Below are 15051 nucleotides of genomic sequence, written 5' to 3' on the forward strand. Positions count from 1 at the left end.
ATGATACTTGAAGCTAATGCAGTCATCTTTTAACTATAAAGAGAATTACTGTTGAAATTCTGAGAATGGCAGAGCAGAAAGATGGAATGTACTTGATAGACTTCTTGAGCTTCTGAACCAACCTTGAACTCTCTATCTCTGATCTTATTGGTTTGTGGGATAATAAATATTAAAAAGTAATCCACCATAATACTGAATAAAGTCAGTTGACTTAAGGATTACAAATATACTTTTTAAAATATACAATTAAGATATTGTAAATCCATCTCATGTTATTGTAAAAATGAAACCATGAAAAGAGCTAAATATTTCAATGTCAACCAATTAGATACTTAACATCAATGGAAACTTAAATATGAGATTTCAGAATTATACAATTTTTTAAAGTTCTTTGCATAACATTTCCCTATAAGACCAAGTTTAGATGCAGTAACCTGAGAATCAACTTACTCTCAGTTTTCTTTGGGTCATGGCTGTTTCTAGGGCTATTTCTCTTAAGGGATCCCTGGTGATGTCAAGCATGGAAGCTTTGATAGTGTCTCCTGGATACAGGCTCAACCGAGACTGTCTAAGGGCCATTCTGGCTTGCAGCTGTATCATTTCTTCTTCTTGCCGTTTTAGCATGATCTCTTGATTAATTAAGTTGCCTTCAAGGGGTGTTTCATATTGTCTGCCATATAGAAAAGAGAAAAGTGGATTGAGAAAAAAACATACTAAGTCTAACCAAGAAAAAAAATCATGTTAAGCAAGGTATCAAGAACTTAGACAAATTTTATCTTTTCATTTCAAAAGAACCTTTGCAGTAACACCTCAGTCCTATTTTTAATGTATTAGTATACTGTGGTGTCTCATTTTCAGTGGGTAGATCTATATCCTCTACCTCTTCTCTGAACAGCTCAACGTCTGAAACTGTCCCCGCTGTGGCTATCTCAGATGGGGGCTGTTTTAGGCTCATAATCCTGCACCAGTGGGCCTGGATATGAGACAGAGATTTCCTCGGATTTTTATTTCAGCTTCCAGATCATTACTGACTCCTGCCCCAAGAGCCCCCAGCTTCCTTGAATTGAAAGTGTTAGCTGCTCAGTTGCATCTGACTCTGACTGTAGCCCACCAGGCTCTTCTGTCTGTGGGGTTTTCCAGGCAAGAATACTGGATTGGGCTGCCATTTCCTTCCCCAGTGGATCTTCCCGACCCAGGCATCAAACCCAGGTCTTTTCCCTTTCCTTGAAATATGAGCTATGAAATCAAACCATTCACTGATCTGCTTTGCTCTCGACTTGGTTCTGTTGGCCAACTCTTCTCTATGCATTACAGATGTAAGTGCCTGATGCAGTGGTCTTCTCTAACACCACTGTGGTCATCATTCATGGTGGTGTTACAGAGACTGGGGAGACTTCCAACACCCTGGCTTCCTCCATCTCAGCCAGAATTCTGCTCCCATGACAAGTCACAATAAGTGTGCAGCCTCTAGAATGTCCTATTTCTATCTTCCAAAACCCTCTATATCTAATCTCCTTATTTTTTTTCTAGCTCACTTCCTCTAACACTCTCCATCAAACCATTCATTAACTCTATCAGGAATTTTAGTTCACTGACTTGACCACTTCCTCTCTGTTAAAACTTTCACTTTTTAAAATTTTTTACTTCCTATAAATGTGATATATTAATGCTTTAGAAATCTTGACTTAGAGTTTACGCTTTTAATGTCATGTTAACTAATGGATTAGTTTATGATCTGAAATTAGACATGTTTATCTTCTAGACCACACTGCTTTATCACATACTGGTATTACAAGTATTATGGTTCAGGGTACACTACAGTCTTCAGTAATTCATCTGAAAGATGTCATTCCACTTCTGTCATAAAACCAGTTAGTACTGGATAGCCTGAAAAGTTAGAGGTTTTCCATAAGAAGTTAAATTTTCTATACCTGTTATACATTAATTCTATTAACCCCCTCTAGCCCTCATGTTGCTGAAGTTGTATAGCCCACCATGAAAATAATTTCTTGGCATACAACCTGAACTCTCATGAAACTGCAGAACCATGCTGACTAATCTCACTGGGTTCTCAGTACTTCGTGGTGATTCATTTTCTTAGAGAACTATTTCATATTTTTTTCCTTTTCTTTTTTTATCAAAGTTCTTTCAAAACTTCCTCCCTCATTCTCTCTCAACTGATGACTTCTCTTCAAATTTTTTTTGGTGAAATAAGAAGCAAACAGGAAACAACTTCTTATCCTTCTACCAGGAGACTTTCCAGATCTATGTTCTGCTCTTCTCTGTTACAATGGATAGATCTCCTGCATACTTACATAGGCCTCAAATCTTTATTGTGCATGGAGTTCCGACTGCCTTCGCTATCCAGAGACTTCGCTCCTGCAGTTACCCTATCACATGCATCACCCATCTTGTCCACTAGGTTATTCATGTTATACAAACATGCTGTACTATTTTCTACTTAAAACAAAAAAATTCTCCTTTGGTTCCATATCCCCTTTTAGATTCTATTTCATTTTTCTGCTGTCTTTTAGAGTAAGTTTCTTCAAAATTGTCCTTTAAATTTTATCTCCACTTCATCTTCCACTTTCTCTTGGACTCAGACCCATAGTTTGACTCCTTACCAGTTCACCAAAACCAGTCACAGAAAAGATTGCCTTCAGTGTCATCAAAGCCAAAGGATAATTCTTAGTTTGCATGTTACTTGACCTCCAAGCATCATATAACATAGTTATTCAGTCATTAAACATCTGACTTCTGAGGCTTCTGGCTCAGTGGTTAAGAATCCTGCCAATGCAGGAGACACAGGTTCGATTCCTGATGCAGGAAGATCTCACATGCTATGGGGAACCTAATATCGTGTGCCACAACTACTGAGCCCACGAGCCACAACTACCGAAACCCAAGCACCCAGGAGCCTGTGCTATGCAACAAGAGAAGCCACTGCAGTGAGAAGCCTGTGCACCACACCCAGAAAGTAGCCGCCACCCTCGCCCAACCCGCTGCTGCAACTAGAGAAAAGCCTGCACAGCCATGGACCCAGCACAGCCAAAAATAAATATTCACTGGCTCCTCCTTAGTCTTTTTTTTTTGGATCTTCCTTCGTTTCTAATCTCTTAATGTTAGACTGAGCACCGAAGAATTGATGCTTTCAAATTGCGTTGCTGGAGAAGACTCTTGAGAGTTCTTTGGATAGTAAGGAGATCAAACCAGTCAATCCTAAAGGAAATCAACCCTGAGTATTCATTGGAAGGACTGATGCTGAAGCTGAAGCTCCAAACACTGGCCACCTGATCTGAACAGCTGACTCACTGGAAAAGATCCTGATGCTGGGAAAGACTGAGGGCACGAGGAGAAGGGGGCGACAGAGTATGAGACGGTTGGATGGTATCACTGACTCAATGGACATGAGTTTGAGCAAACTCCGGGAGATGGTAAAGGACACAGAGGCCTGGTGTGCTGCAGTCCATGGGGTCGCAAAGAATCAGACACAACTTAGTGACTGAACAACAACAACAACAACGTTAGACTACAACAGTGCTCAGACCTCCAGATTTTTCTAGTCTCCATATACAGTTCACACTTACCTGGTCTCATGTAGTCACATGGCCTCAGTTACCTTATATTTCCATAACTCCAGGCTCTCCCTTGAATTGATTCTAGTCACCTGCTAAGGTGAGTGTTTTACTTGGATGTGAACATGCATCTTTAGCCTAAGATGTCTAAAACCAAACTCTTGATACTTGTTCCTTACGTGCAACCTTCTCTCAATCTTCACTGGTTGCTTAGGACATAATCTGAAGTCATTTTGATTCCTTACAAATCCAACATTTGAATGAGCAGTAAATCCTTAAGGGCATAATCTTGAAGAAATCTATTTCCAACTCTTCTCTATCACTTACAACCTAGTCTGTGCTGTATGCATCTCAAATGGAGCACTGTAATCACCTCCAAACTGGTCTTTTACTTCTACAATCTGTTTTTCAAAGAACAGGTCAGAGTAACCCCATTACAATGTAAATATGATCATAGCTCTCTATGCTCTCAACCATCCAATGGATTCCCATTATACTCAAAATAGTTAACCCTAATCCTAACCCTAACCCTTGGGAGAGGCCTCCTCTGACCAGCCTACCTAAGTAAACTAGAACTTGGACATCATACCCTTGGTACTCTCTATCTCTTTAGTGTGATTTATTTTTCTTCCAAGTACCATCACATTCTGATGGTGCATTACTTACTTTTTTTTTTCAGTGGTTTACTGGATGTCATTCAGCCCTATAAAATCTCTGGAGGGAATTTTTTGGTCTTGTTCATAATCTCATTTCCGGTACATAGAAGTACCCACTACAAGGTGGGTATTCAATAATCACTTATTGAGCCAATGATTGAACATGATTTTATGGCTTACTCTCACTTAATGGGGGTCAAGGAAAATGATAAAACTTTGAATCTATACATTTTAACCCCCACCTTTCATTTTCATTAAATATATTAGCCTTCTTGTTCAAATTCTTTTCTACCAGAGCAACAAACAGGTAACAAAAATGACTGATCATCATTTTGTGTCCCATCACAATATCTGACTGCAACGTTTGAGAGGCTAAACAAAAACGAACAAAATATAGACAAAACACATGCAAACAAACAAGAAACTCACAAAACCTAGATGATTTAGGAAAGAATAAACAGGTTCTTTCAAGACAAAAAAAGGTTACATCATTAAACAGATAAACATAGAAGCAGTAGGAATAGCACTACGTAAAACCGTACTTCAAAAGTTAACACACACACAAAAATTTAGAGATGCTTTTCGGAAAATAGCTTTGAATGTCTTTTTTTGGTCACTGAAAGACACTTTTGATAGTTCAAAATCCAAAATTACTCAGTCTGCTGGATCTGACTCATAACTTCCTGTTAATCTCCCCCCACCCACTATGATACAAATCAATAGCATTGTGTGGATCTGTTTTTCCATTTCATTCTAGATAAAGGAATGGAAATTTTTATAAAGAAGCATGCAACATATCTAAATACAGAACTATTTATAGATCTCACAAATACGTGACCTAAAGAACAAACAGAACATCCTGATTGTGTACTGGCATGTTAAAGATATTATCAGAAGACTTTGTACACATACAGAAAACTCTGCACTTGAATAAAGAATTTAGACAATACCTCAGTTAATGTGTTTTTCCTTGGACAGGAAGAGATGGGGTAGTCTAAAAGAAGTAGACTTTAGCATCTTACATTAAATGTAACAAATACACAAATCTGGAATCAAGATGGCCGGGAGAAATATCAACAACCTCAGATATGCAGATGATATCATTCCAACGGCAGAAAGCCAAGAGGAGAGTGAAAAAGTTGACTTAAAATTCAACATTCAAAAACTAAGATCATGGCATCCTGTCTCATTACTTCATGGCAAATAGATAGGGGAAAAGTGGAACAATGACAGATTCAATTTTCTTGGGTTCCAAAATCACTGTGGATGGTGACTGCAGCCATGAAATTAAAAGACACTTGCTCCTTGGAAGAAAAGCTATGACCAACCTAGACAGAATATTAAAAAGCAGAGACGTCACTTTGCCAACAAAGTCAAAGCTATGGCTTTTCCAGTAGTCATGTGAGAGTTGGATCATAAAGAAGGCTGAGTGCCAAAAAATTGATGCTTTTGAACTGTGGTACTAGAGAAGACTCTTGAGAGTCCCTTGGACTTCAAGGAGAGCAAACCATTCAATCCTACAGGAAATCAACCCTGAATATTCACTGGAAGCTGCATGCTGCAATACTCTGGCCACCTGATGTGAAGAGTCAACTCAGTGGAAAAGACCCCGATGCTGAGAAAGACTGAGGGCAGGAGGAGAAGGGGGCAACTGAGGATGAGATGGCTGGATGGCATCACTGACTGTATGGACATGAGTTCAAGTGAACTCTGGGAGACAGTGAAGGACAGGGAAGCCTGGTGTGCTGAAGTCCAAGGGGTTGCAAAGAGTTGGACACAAGTTAGTGACTAAACAACAATAACAGTCAACTTCTCCTTGAAAGAAATATTTTTGTTTCACCTATATCTAGTGCAGATGTTATGAACATCAAGTTGTGTTTTTTTTACCATCTTAAAGTGTGAAATAAAAGCAGCTTATCACTAAATTATGATCTGATGAGCTAACGCTTTAATGTTATTGTTTCCTAAAAATAAACTGCTGCTGCTGCTGCTAAGTCGCTTCAGTCGTGTCCGACTCTGTGCGACTCCATAGACGGCAGCCCACCAGGCACTGCCGTCCCTGGGATTCTCCAGGCAAGAACACTGGAGTGGGTTGCCATTTCTTTCTCCAGTGCATGAAAGTGAAAAGTCAAAGTGAAGTCGCTCAGTCGAGTACGACTTTTTGCGACCCCATGGACTGCAGCCGACCAGGCTCCTCCATCCATGGGGTTTTCCAGGCAAGAGTACTGGAGTGGGGTGCCATTGCCTTTTCTGAAAAAAATAAAAAAATAAATAACTGGAAACAGTCGAAACTAAGATTCTCTTATAATCCCCATGCTTTTGAGTTACCTTATCAAGAAAACTGAAGTAAGTCTCACAAAATGATTTAACTTTGTTTGGAGGAATATGTTTTCTAAATAACTAGCAAACTGACTATGAAATCAATCAATTTTAACATATAATTCCAACAATTCTTATATTGCTCTCTATTCCTTCTTCTGATTAAACTAAAAAGGCATCATATTAACTATGAGCTTTCTCCAAATTACATATATAGAGAGGAGTGACTTCCTCAATTCAACACAGACCTTAGTGCAACTCAACATTTGCTTCTTATTGCTGGTCATCTCCAAACAATTTTTCTTCTTTAATAAAACTATCTACTATCAAGCATAGATCTATCTTTGTCTCTAACCTCTTTGATCAAAATTACCAAAATAGGGTCATTGCAATTACTATTCCCACAATGGGGTTATAGTAATATACAGTGCTATTATGTAAAGATTGCATCACTTTAGACAAATGAATACTGATTAGAACTTTCCTCATAGAAAGTATCACGGACATTTTAAAAAGGAACATGAGAAAAAGACATAAATTTTATAAAAACTGGAATATTACAGAATAATTTTAGTGCAATGTATGTAATTACTTGGAGTGTTAACCCTGATTAAACTGTCTGTTTTAATCACATGGGTAGGGTTACCTGGACTATTAATAGTTTGGGTATGAAACATTTGCCTGCCAGAATTAAATCAGCTAACGGGCAGGCTTTTGTTAATTCCCAAATGATCCTTTTGTATATAATGGTACCTAAATCAAATAAACTGAGATATGAAATTTAAAAGTATTACTATAGTTTGGTAGTAAATTCTGAAGCAACCTCTGATTCTCTAATATTACATTATGAATTTCAAATTAATGCTTAACTTTAACAACATGCTTCTGTTCATGTAAGGGACCTGTGCACACATAAAGAAGACACATATTAATATATTCAGTACTGAGTTGACACATTTCCCCTCAAACAAATTAAATCAACCCATAGTTATAATACCACCACCCTAACCCAAGCACAAGAATAATTGCCATCTTGTGAGTACACTGTTTCAGTATGAAAATGAACTCTAAACAGTCCAAACTGGGCTTAAAAATAAGTTTAAGTACAAGATAGCTGCTTTTAATCCAGGAAGATGTAGTGAAAACTTAACTTTTCATATAATAGATTTCACATGATAGGTTACTTAGTAGTAACCTACTAATTATTCATTCAACAAACAGTACCGAAAGCCTACTTGTTGAGCCCATGTAACCTTTTGAAAAAAAGCATTATTCTTTTAGAAATCAAAGTTTATATTTTCTCATAGATGTTTAATGCTCTACCTTCAGAACTTCCTTACTGTTAGTTATTTTATATTCATATTGGCAATTTAAAAAAATCAAGCACAAACTATAAATAATCAGGGCCAATTCTAATTTTAAAAGATTCCAATAACTCAAACAACTGTAACATCTTTTATATAACTGAATTTGCAAGAACTTTAAAGAGGAGGGAAGAAAAGGAAAATGGAGAAAACAGAGGGAAGAGAATTAAAAAAATACTCCTTGATTCTAATGAAGAAAAAAACCACATGCAACTGGAAATATATTACCATTTTTTCATATTACATACCTTGGTCTCTGTGACTGGCCTTGACTTGGGGTTTCATCTACACCTGGGAGACCACTGTTGGATTCAAATCTCTTTGAAGTTTCACTTTTTCTCACTAATTGTGAATGGAAAGGAACAGCACAAGTCATAAACATATGAAATAGTCTTATTTGAAACATAAGCACTCAGAAAACACATTAAGATAATTTTTACATATCATATTCAGATAATCAAATTAATGATATAATGTCATTAAACTCTTTAGTGGCACTCATTTTATTTTTGAAGACAATGAATTATGTCCTCTCATATGAAAATGACTACACTGCTATTTGATGAAACTGCTATTAAGCTCCTATGGTGGTTTTAGTTACTAAATCATGAATCATGTCTGACTCTTGTGACCCCATGGACTGTAGCCCACCAGGCTCCTCTGTCCAAGCGATTCTCCAGGCAAGAATACTGGAGTGGGTTGCCATTTCCTTCTCCAGGGGATCTTCCTGATCCAGGAATTGAACCCACGTCTCCTGCACTGCAGGCCGATTCTTTACTGACTGAGCTATACCGGAAGCCCTTACGTACCTATAACAGTGTTAAAATGAGTAATTGGAAGCTTTTTGTAATTTAAAATTTTTATAAAGAATTATTCTTTTCACACCTTGCATCTGAACACTACTGAAAGAGAACAAAAATCATAGCTTCTTTTTTAAATGTTTTTTTTTAATTGTGGAAAAAGTCACATAATATAAAATGTACTATTTTTAACCATATTTAACTGTACGGCTCATTGGCACTAAGGACATTCACATTGTTTTGCAACACTCACCATCATACATCTCCCAAAATTTTCACCTTCCTAAACTGAAACTCTGTCCCCATCAAGCACTAACTGTCCATTCCCTGCCACGGCATCTACGAACTTCTACACATCTGCCTAAGGTGGGGAATGAGCAGAAGAACATCACTGCTGCTGAGATAGATTCCAGAGAAAGAAACTGTTTTCCCCAGAATACTTTGAACCTGTTTTGGGGACAATGTTCATATCATTAAACTATGGTCAAAATGTTAAAATAATCTGGGGAAAGTGTTTCTTAAATGGTGTTATAGTTTCATATTCATCTTTTATATATGTCTTGTAGTGTTAAGTAAGACTTCTTTTAATTAATTACCTAATTATTAAGTTGGCTAAAAAGTTCATTCAGGCTTGTCCATAAGATTGATGGGAAAACCTGACTCACTTTTTTGCCAACTCAATACTAAAATGCCAATGTTTGCTTGTATCTAACAATACCATTGATATTGCATTTGTAAAAGAATATGAGTATGAAAGTAACCACATAATTTATAAGGTAAAAATGAGAAGGCTTCAAAGACTTGAGTACTCTGGTTAGGTTTCTGTTTTTTCCAGATGGAATGGGTTGGGTCTATTAAGGACTAAGGAGAAGAAGATACTGGTAAAAATTGTCAGTGACTAAATATTCTAAAAGAAATGCAAAAAAAATTTTTTTCAAGCCTTTGGCTATTCAAAGAAGCAAAATTGGTTCTTACATGCATGTCATTTGTGAGAATTTCTAATGAATATCATGAATAATTGATTTGGGGCTAAGCTTTCCATTAACTTAATATGACATCTAGGAAAGTATTCTATCATTGCCAAAACCTGTTGCAGTAGTAAGGCCTCCTTAAGCAGTGAAATCTTAAGATGAAATTTTCTCTTTTAAAGTGGTTCATAGGGTGGGGGTGTGGTAGAAAGCTACTAGTAATTCTCTGCTCTTTGGTGTCTATATGCTCTAGACCAGAGTAGACTGGATTGAGAAATGGACTGGTCTAATTCATTATGACCTTTAAGTAGTATTAGGTTGTTCAGTAAAGCATTAGGAGGGCCATTCCCATCATAAAAGTAACATTAAACAGCCTAAAGAGGAGAAATGGCTTGAATTTTTCATCTTTGGCTTGATCGGGCTCTAATCATGTAGACACAGCTTCTGATAGATTGCAACTGTAAGCAAAAACTTAAATATGGTTAAATACCTGGTTTCCCTTGGTAAACAGATTAAAAATATCTGATGTAAAACATTTAACAGGAGAATTCAGGAATGTGGGATTTCTCTGACTTGCAAATATGATATATCACATGGAATATTATTATTTTTTTTACTATTTGTACTTACATAATGAAAACCAATTCATTTTATATATCAAATTATTTTGTAAGTTGTAAAAACAGCAGTTGCAGTTTTATTATGAACTTTTCTCAATAAACCAGGTGATCTTAAAAAAAAAAAAAAAAGAACTTTCTGACAGTCTTAATTTGACTATTCTAGGTATCTGGTATAAGTGGAATGAAACAGCACAATCATGGTTTCTTATGAATGTTTTGCTTGTTCAGATGCTTCTTACCTTGCCTGAAATCCGATTCAGAGGAAATAATAGATGGAGTTTCACTGGACGTACTAAAGAGATCACTGTGGTAAGTTTTGTATCTTTGAACTGGTTCTGAAAGGATTAAAACAAAAACATTAGAAAGCAGTCTTATTAGCTGTTCCACAATCATATAAAGCACTACATTTACTCTTGTGAGACCAGAACATCTATTGCTTTAAGTTTACTAATCACTGGACAGTCATTTAAAAATGTGACTACAATTTTGAAGTGGTTTGGCATCCTGGTTAGGGGCCTGGACTCTGAAGTCAGATTGCCTGGGTTTGAATCTCAGGTCTACTACTCACCAAGTGCATGATTTTGGGGATGGTATTTAACTTTCCTGTGACTCTTCTTCAATTGAAAAGAGGGTATAAGAGAAATGCGCATCTCCTAAGGTTATTGTAGCATTAACTTAACTCATATGCAAAGCTCTTAGAATAGAGCAGATGCTATATAAACTTCATTCTCTGTTTCAGGTGCTATGAGGGACAGAAAAATCCAGAGACACAGCCCCACGCTCAAATAATTTAAAATGCAGAAGTACAACGCTGCTATATTTAAAATGGATAATCAACAAGGACGTACTGTGTAGCACAAGGAACTCTGCTCAATGGTAGCCTGGATGGGAAGAGAGACCGGGGGAGAATGGATTCATATAAATGTATGGCTGAGTCCCTTTGCTGTCCACCTGAAACTTTCACAACACTGTTAATCTCCATTGTTAATTGGCTATACACCAATACAATATAAAGTTTATTTTTTAAAAAAAATGTAGGAAAAAAAAAATGTAGAAATACAAAATACTCAAGATGGGACATTTAGTCCCACCAGAGTGGGATGAGTAAGCACGGGGAGTGGGCGGGGGTCTGTGCAGTATGTGCTCGGTATGAGGGGGGAAGAACTCCACTGAAATCTGAATTCTACCTTCTCAATGTTTCTGCCTCAGCCCCTCATCTTCACACTTCTACGATCACTACCACAGATGATAACTCTAAGATAAGACTCATGCCTGGATAACTTAACTGTCCTAGATTCTCCTTTCTGCAGTCTTGCTTGTCTCATATTATAACGCACATTAGAGAGAGTGAACTTTCCAGAAACAAAAATCTGAGCACATTGCTGTATTTTTTAAACCTCTTCAGACTAGAGTTTTTAAGATATAGTTTAGTGTCTCCTTAGCATTCACAGCCTTTCTAAGTTGATCCACGACTACATTTACAGCAATAGCTCTACATGCTGTGAAGATATAGGTTCTGACTTAGAATCAGATGAAAAGCATAGACCTCTCTCCTCCTGCAGCCCCAAAACACACAGGCACACAAACATTGACAGAGAACTTGAAAAGCTCAATCCAGGGAGAACCCTTGTTTCAGGGCATCATCACCATCCAGTTCTCCAAATTTTCCACTCTTGCTACTGAATTTACAAATAACCAAAAGCATATAAACTTTGAAATTCCTTCCTCACATACTCTTCCTGTTAGAATGCTGTTTTTCCTCTTTTTTTGGGGGAATACTTTTTCTTTTTCCTTTAAGAGAAGACTGAAAGGAAAAAAACCTTTTCTGTTCACAAAAGCTTTCATGACCACCTGAAGACTGAGTTATACACCGCTTCTGATACTTTCATATCACCTTATGTTTAATAATTGTGACTCTTCACTGCTTTATAGGTCTTTCCCTACCTGCTTGTTTTCCTCGACCTAAATCACAAACTTAGGCAAAAAGGACTGTGTCTGATGCATAGCAAACACAAAAAAAATATTTTCTGAGTGGATATGAATAAATGAATGAACAGAAGAATATAAGTGATACACAAAGGTCACTGATGATCTTTAAAGAGGACTATTTCCATTGCACAGACAGGTGAGAGGCCAAATCAGGCTGGAAGACAGGAAACTGAGAAAATGAGTAACACTATTCTTTCAAGAAGTTCGAAGGTTTGAGAAAGGAAAAAGATTTAAACAAAAATAAAGTAAATGAGACTAAATGAGTTATTAGGGTCTTTTTGGCAGTGAGAAATGTTTGAGAATGTTTTTAGGCAGGGGATAATAAGCCTGTAGGTTGGAGGAGACTGCAAATGATGGTGGGGAATACAGATGGAAAAATGTGAAGGAAAAACAGGAGATGGGAAAAGACCCAACATACATAAGATGGCTAATGTAGGAGGAAGGAAACAAAGAAAAGAGCAAAAAACCAGAGGGACTCCTAAGAAACCTGTATTAGAAACATGCCTTACTCCTGGCAAGGAAAGTAAACCACTTCCCAAGAAGACTGAAGAAATTCTGCTGTGAAGAATGTGACAAGAGTCAGCAAATACACATGAAAGCTTTTAAGCAGCAATGAGAGTTTAGATGAGGCTAGAATGCATGAATTTTACTGAAGCCAATCAGAATGCTTGTGTGGCTTTTTCTAGGCACTAGAGAAAGCAGACCATGGGAAATACCCGAGGAGTGGTGTGGGATGCAAGGTAACAGATGATCAATGTATGTGAGGGCTTCTTTTTTACTAGAGGGTTGTAAACTTGAGGGCAGGTATTTCACAAAATGAATTATTCCCTTGTGCTAGAAGGTATTTTAAGAGAGCTTATTAAAAAGAAAAAGAGAAGAATGAATGAAACAATTAAATGGTACCATAGAAAGCAGGCTTGTAGAACCAGGATGGAAATGATGGGCTGGAAAAATTGGGAGGTCATGCTGAGGCAAAGGGTAGACGTCATGTGGGGAGTAGGAGGATAAATGGCCATGGATTTGATGGAGAGGATATTGTGTATTGTTCTTACAACAATGTTTACCCAGAGAGGCAGGTATAGTATGGGTGACTCCTACTTTGTCCAGCTTTGTATACAGTGAATGTAAGTGTCAAATAAAACTATTAAAAGAGCTTTGGAATTGAAAATACAAATACTGACCAGCACTTAAAGAATTCCATGCTACCACAGGAAGTGACATGGTAAAAAAACAAAAACAAAAACAAATTCCTCTGGTATAAGATGAACATGATTTGAAAGGATTATAGAAGATGTCAAATAATAGCTTTATTTAATACTACTTAAATTTAATGAACATAGTTAAATGATTATGTAAGAAGAACCACTATTTTCAAGAAGCACCAAAGAACTTTTTCTTTTGTTGTACAGAACTTCCATGGAAAAGTTTTGAGGGATTTTCCCAAGGTAACTTGACCAAATGCCAAACCTGGCATTGTACCGTATAGGACAGTAAAACCAACAAGGCCAAAGAGAAGACCCAAATGGATGGAGGCAATATAGTTTTATCTCACAAAGAAAGGTAGAAAGTTACAATAAACCTATTCAGTAGACAGAGTAGAGAAAGAACCTCAGTCACCTGAATCTATGCTATGCAACAACAATTTCATTAAATGAATTTACTGTTTCATAACTATTTCTGCAAAGTGGCTGTAAGAGAGTAAATTTTAATTTCAATTTCTATTCTTTGGTGGTGCTTTATAATTGTTCTTACATTATTTCACAGGTCCGTATTCCCTGTTTTCAGCTTGCCTATATTTTGTTTCCTGTTTCCTTTTTGACAACACTAGCAAACTGTTTGCAACCCTTGGGTTCCTCTGTAAGACAAATTAATGTAACTTTGACAAACCCTCTTACAAATATAACAATAAATCATCTTCCCTAGATGAACTGTTGGTCTTTAAAGGTTCTCAGTACCACACTTGGGGGAGGGAGGACATAGCCTTATGATGATTTACCACTTCAGAGTAACTGGGCTCAAGCACTCCAGAAATATGAACTGGATGACTAGCTTCGCAGGACAACTGAGGGTAGGAAGACCTGTCTTTTCCTCTTCTAAGTCAAGAGGGGTGTGATGACCTAGAGGGGTGGGATGGTGGGAAAGGAAAGAGGCTCAATAGGGAGGGCATACATATATAATTATGACTGATTTGCATTGTTGTATGGAAGAAATCAACAACACTGTAAAGCAAATTTCCTCCAATTAAAAAAATAAATTACAAAAAAACATTAAACTCAGATTAAAAAACAAAACAAAACAGGACAGGAGTGGTGCATCTATGTTAATTAAGTGGTAGGGGTCTTTTGTGAGCTTCTTGTATTCTGGAATGTACCTTTAAAAAAAAAATGTTGTTAGCCATGTTCCTTTCATGCAACGGCATGGCAGATCTAACAATATTAAAGTTCCCAGGCAACATTTATTACTCAGTCATGCTTATAAGAAGGCTATAATCAGATTTCAGTTTTCAGTCAAAATTTACTACTCAGTTGTGCTTATGAGAAAGGTTAGCCTTACAAGCTTTCCATTTCTGAACAGTAAATGTAACAGTTTCACAAATTATTAATAAATTACATCTCCTTTACCAAGATCATCTGCATTGGTGCATATGGAGTGGCATATTTTCCAGATCATCTGGAAAGAAACACTTCTTGACTTTCTGATGGCCTACACAAGAGGCACCCAGTAGACACTACCTCTGGGCTCTCCTGGTGGCTCAGACGG

The 15051-nt window shown here is 37.1% G+C and overlaps 1 protein-coding gene across 9 annotated transcripts in view; it reads right to left on the reverse strand.

Annotated features, from left to right (window-relative positions):
- The window catches only part of PTPN13 (protein tyrosine phosphatase non-receptor type 13), a 212479-nt gene that overhangs the window by 80275 nt on the left and 117153 nt on the right, over positions 1 to 15051 (reverse strand). For all 9 annotated transcript variants that reach the window (XM_061145598.1, XM_061145595.1, XM_061145601.1 and 6 more), the window contains 3 exons: positions 10542 to 10637; positions 8163 to 8256; positions 451 to 670 (listed from right to left, as the gene is read on the reverse strand). In XM_061145598.1, the coding sequence (XP_061001581.1) occupies positions 451 to 670; positions 8163 to 8256; positions 10542 to 10637 (410 nt within the window). The remainder of the gene's footprint in view (positions 1 to 450; positions 671 to 8162; positions 8257 to 10541; positions 10638 to 15051) is intronic.

The sequence above is a fragment of the Dama dama genome, chromosome 6 (assembly GCF_033118175.1).
Source record: "Dama dama isolate Ldn47 chromosome 6, ASM3311817v1, whole genome shotgun sequence".
Classification (NCBI taxonomy): Eukaryota; Metazoa; Chordata; class Mammalia; order Artiodactyla; family Cervidae; genus Dama; species Dama dama.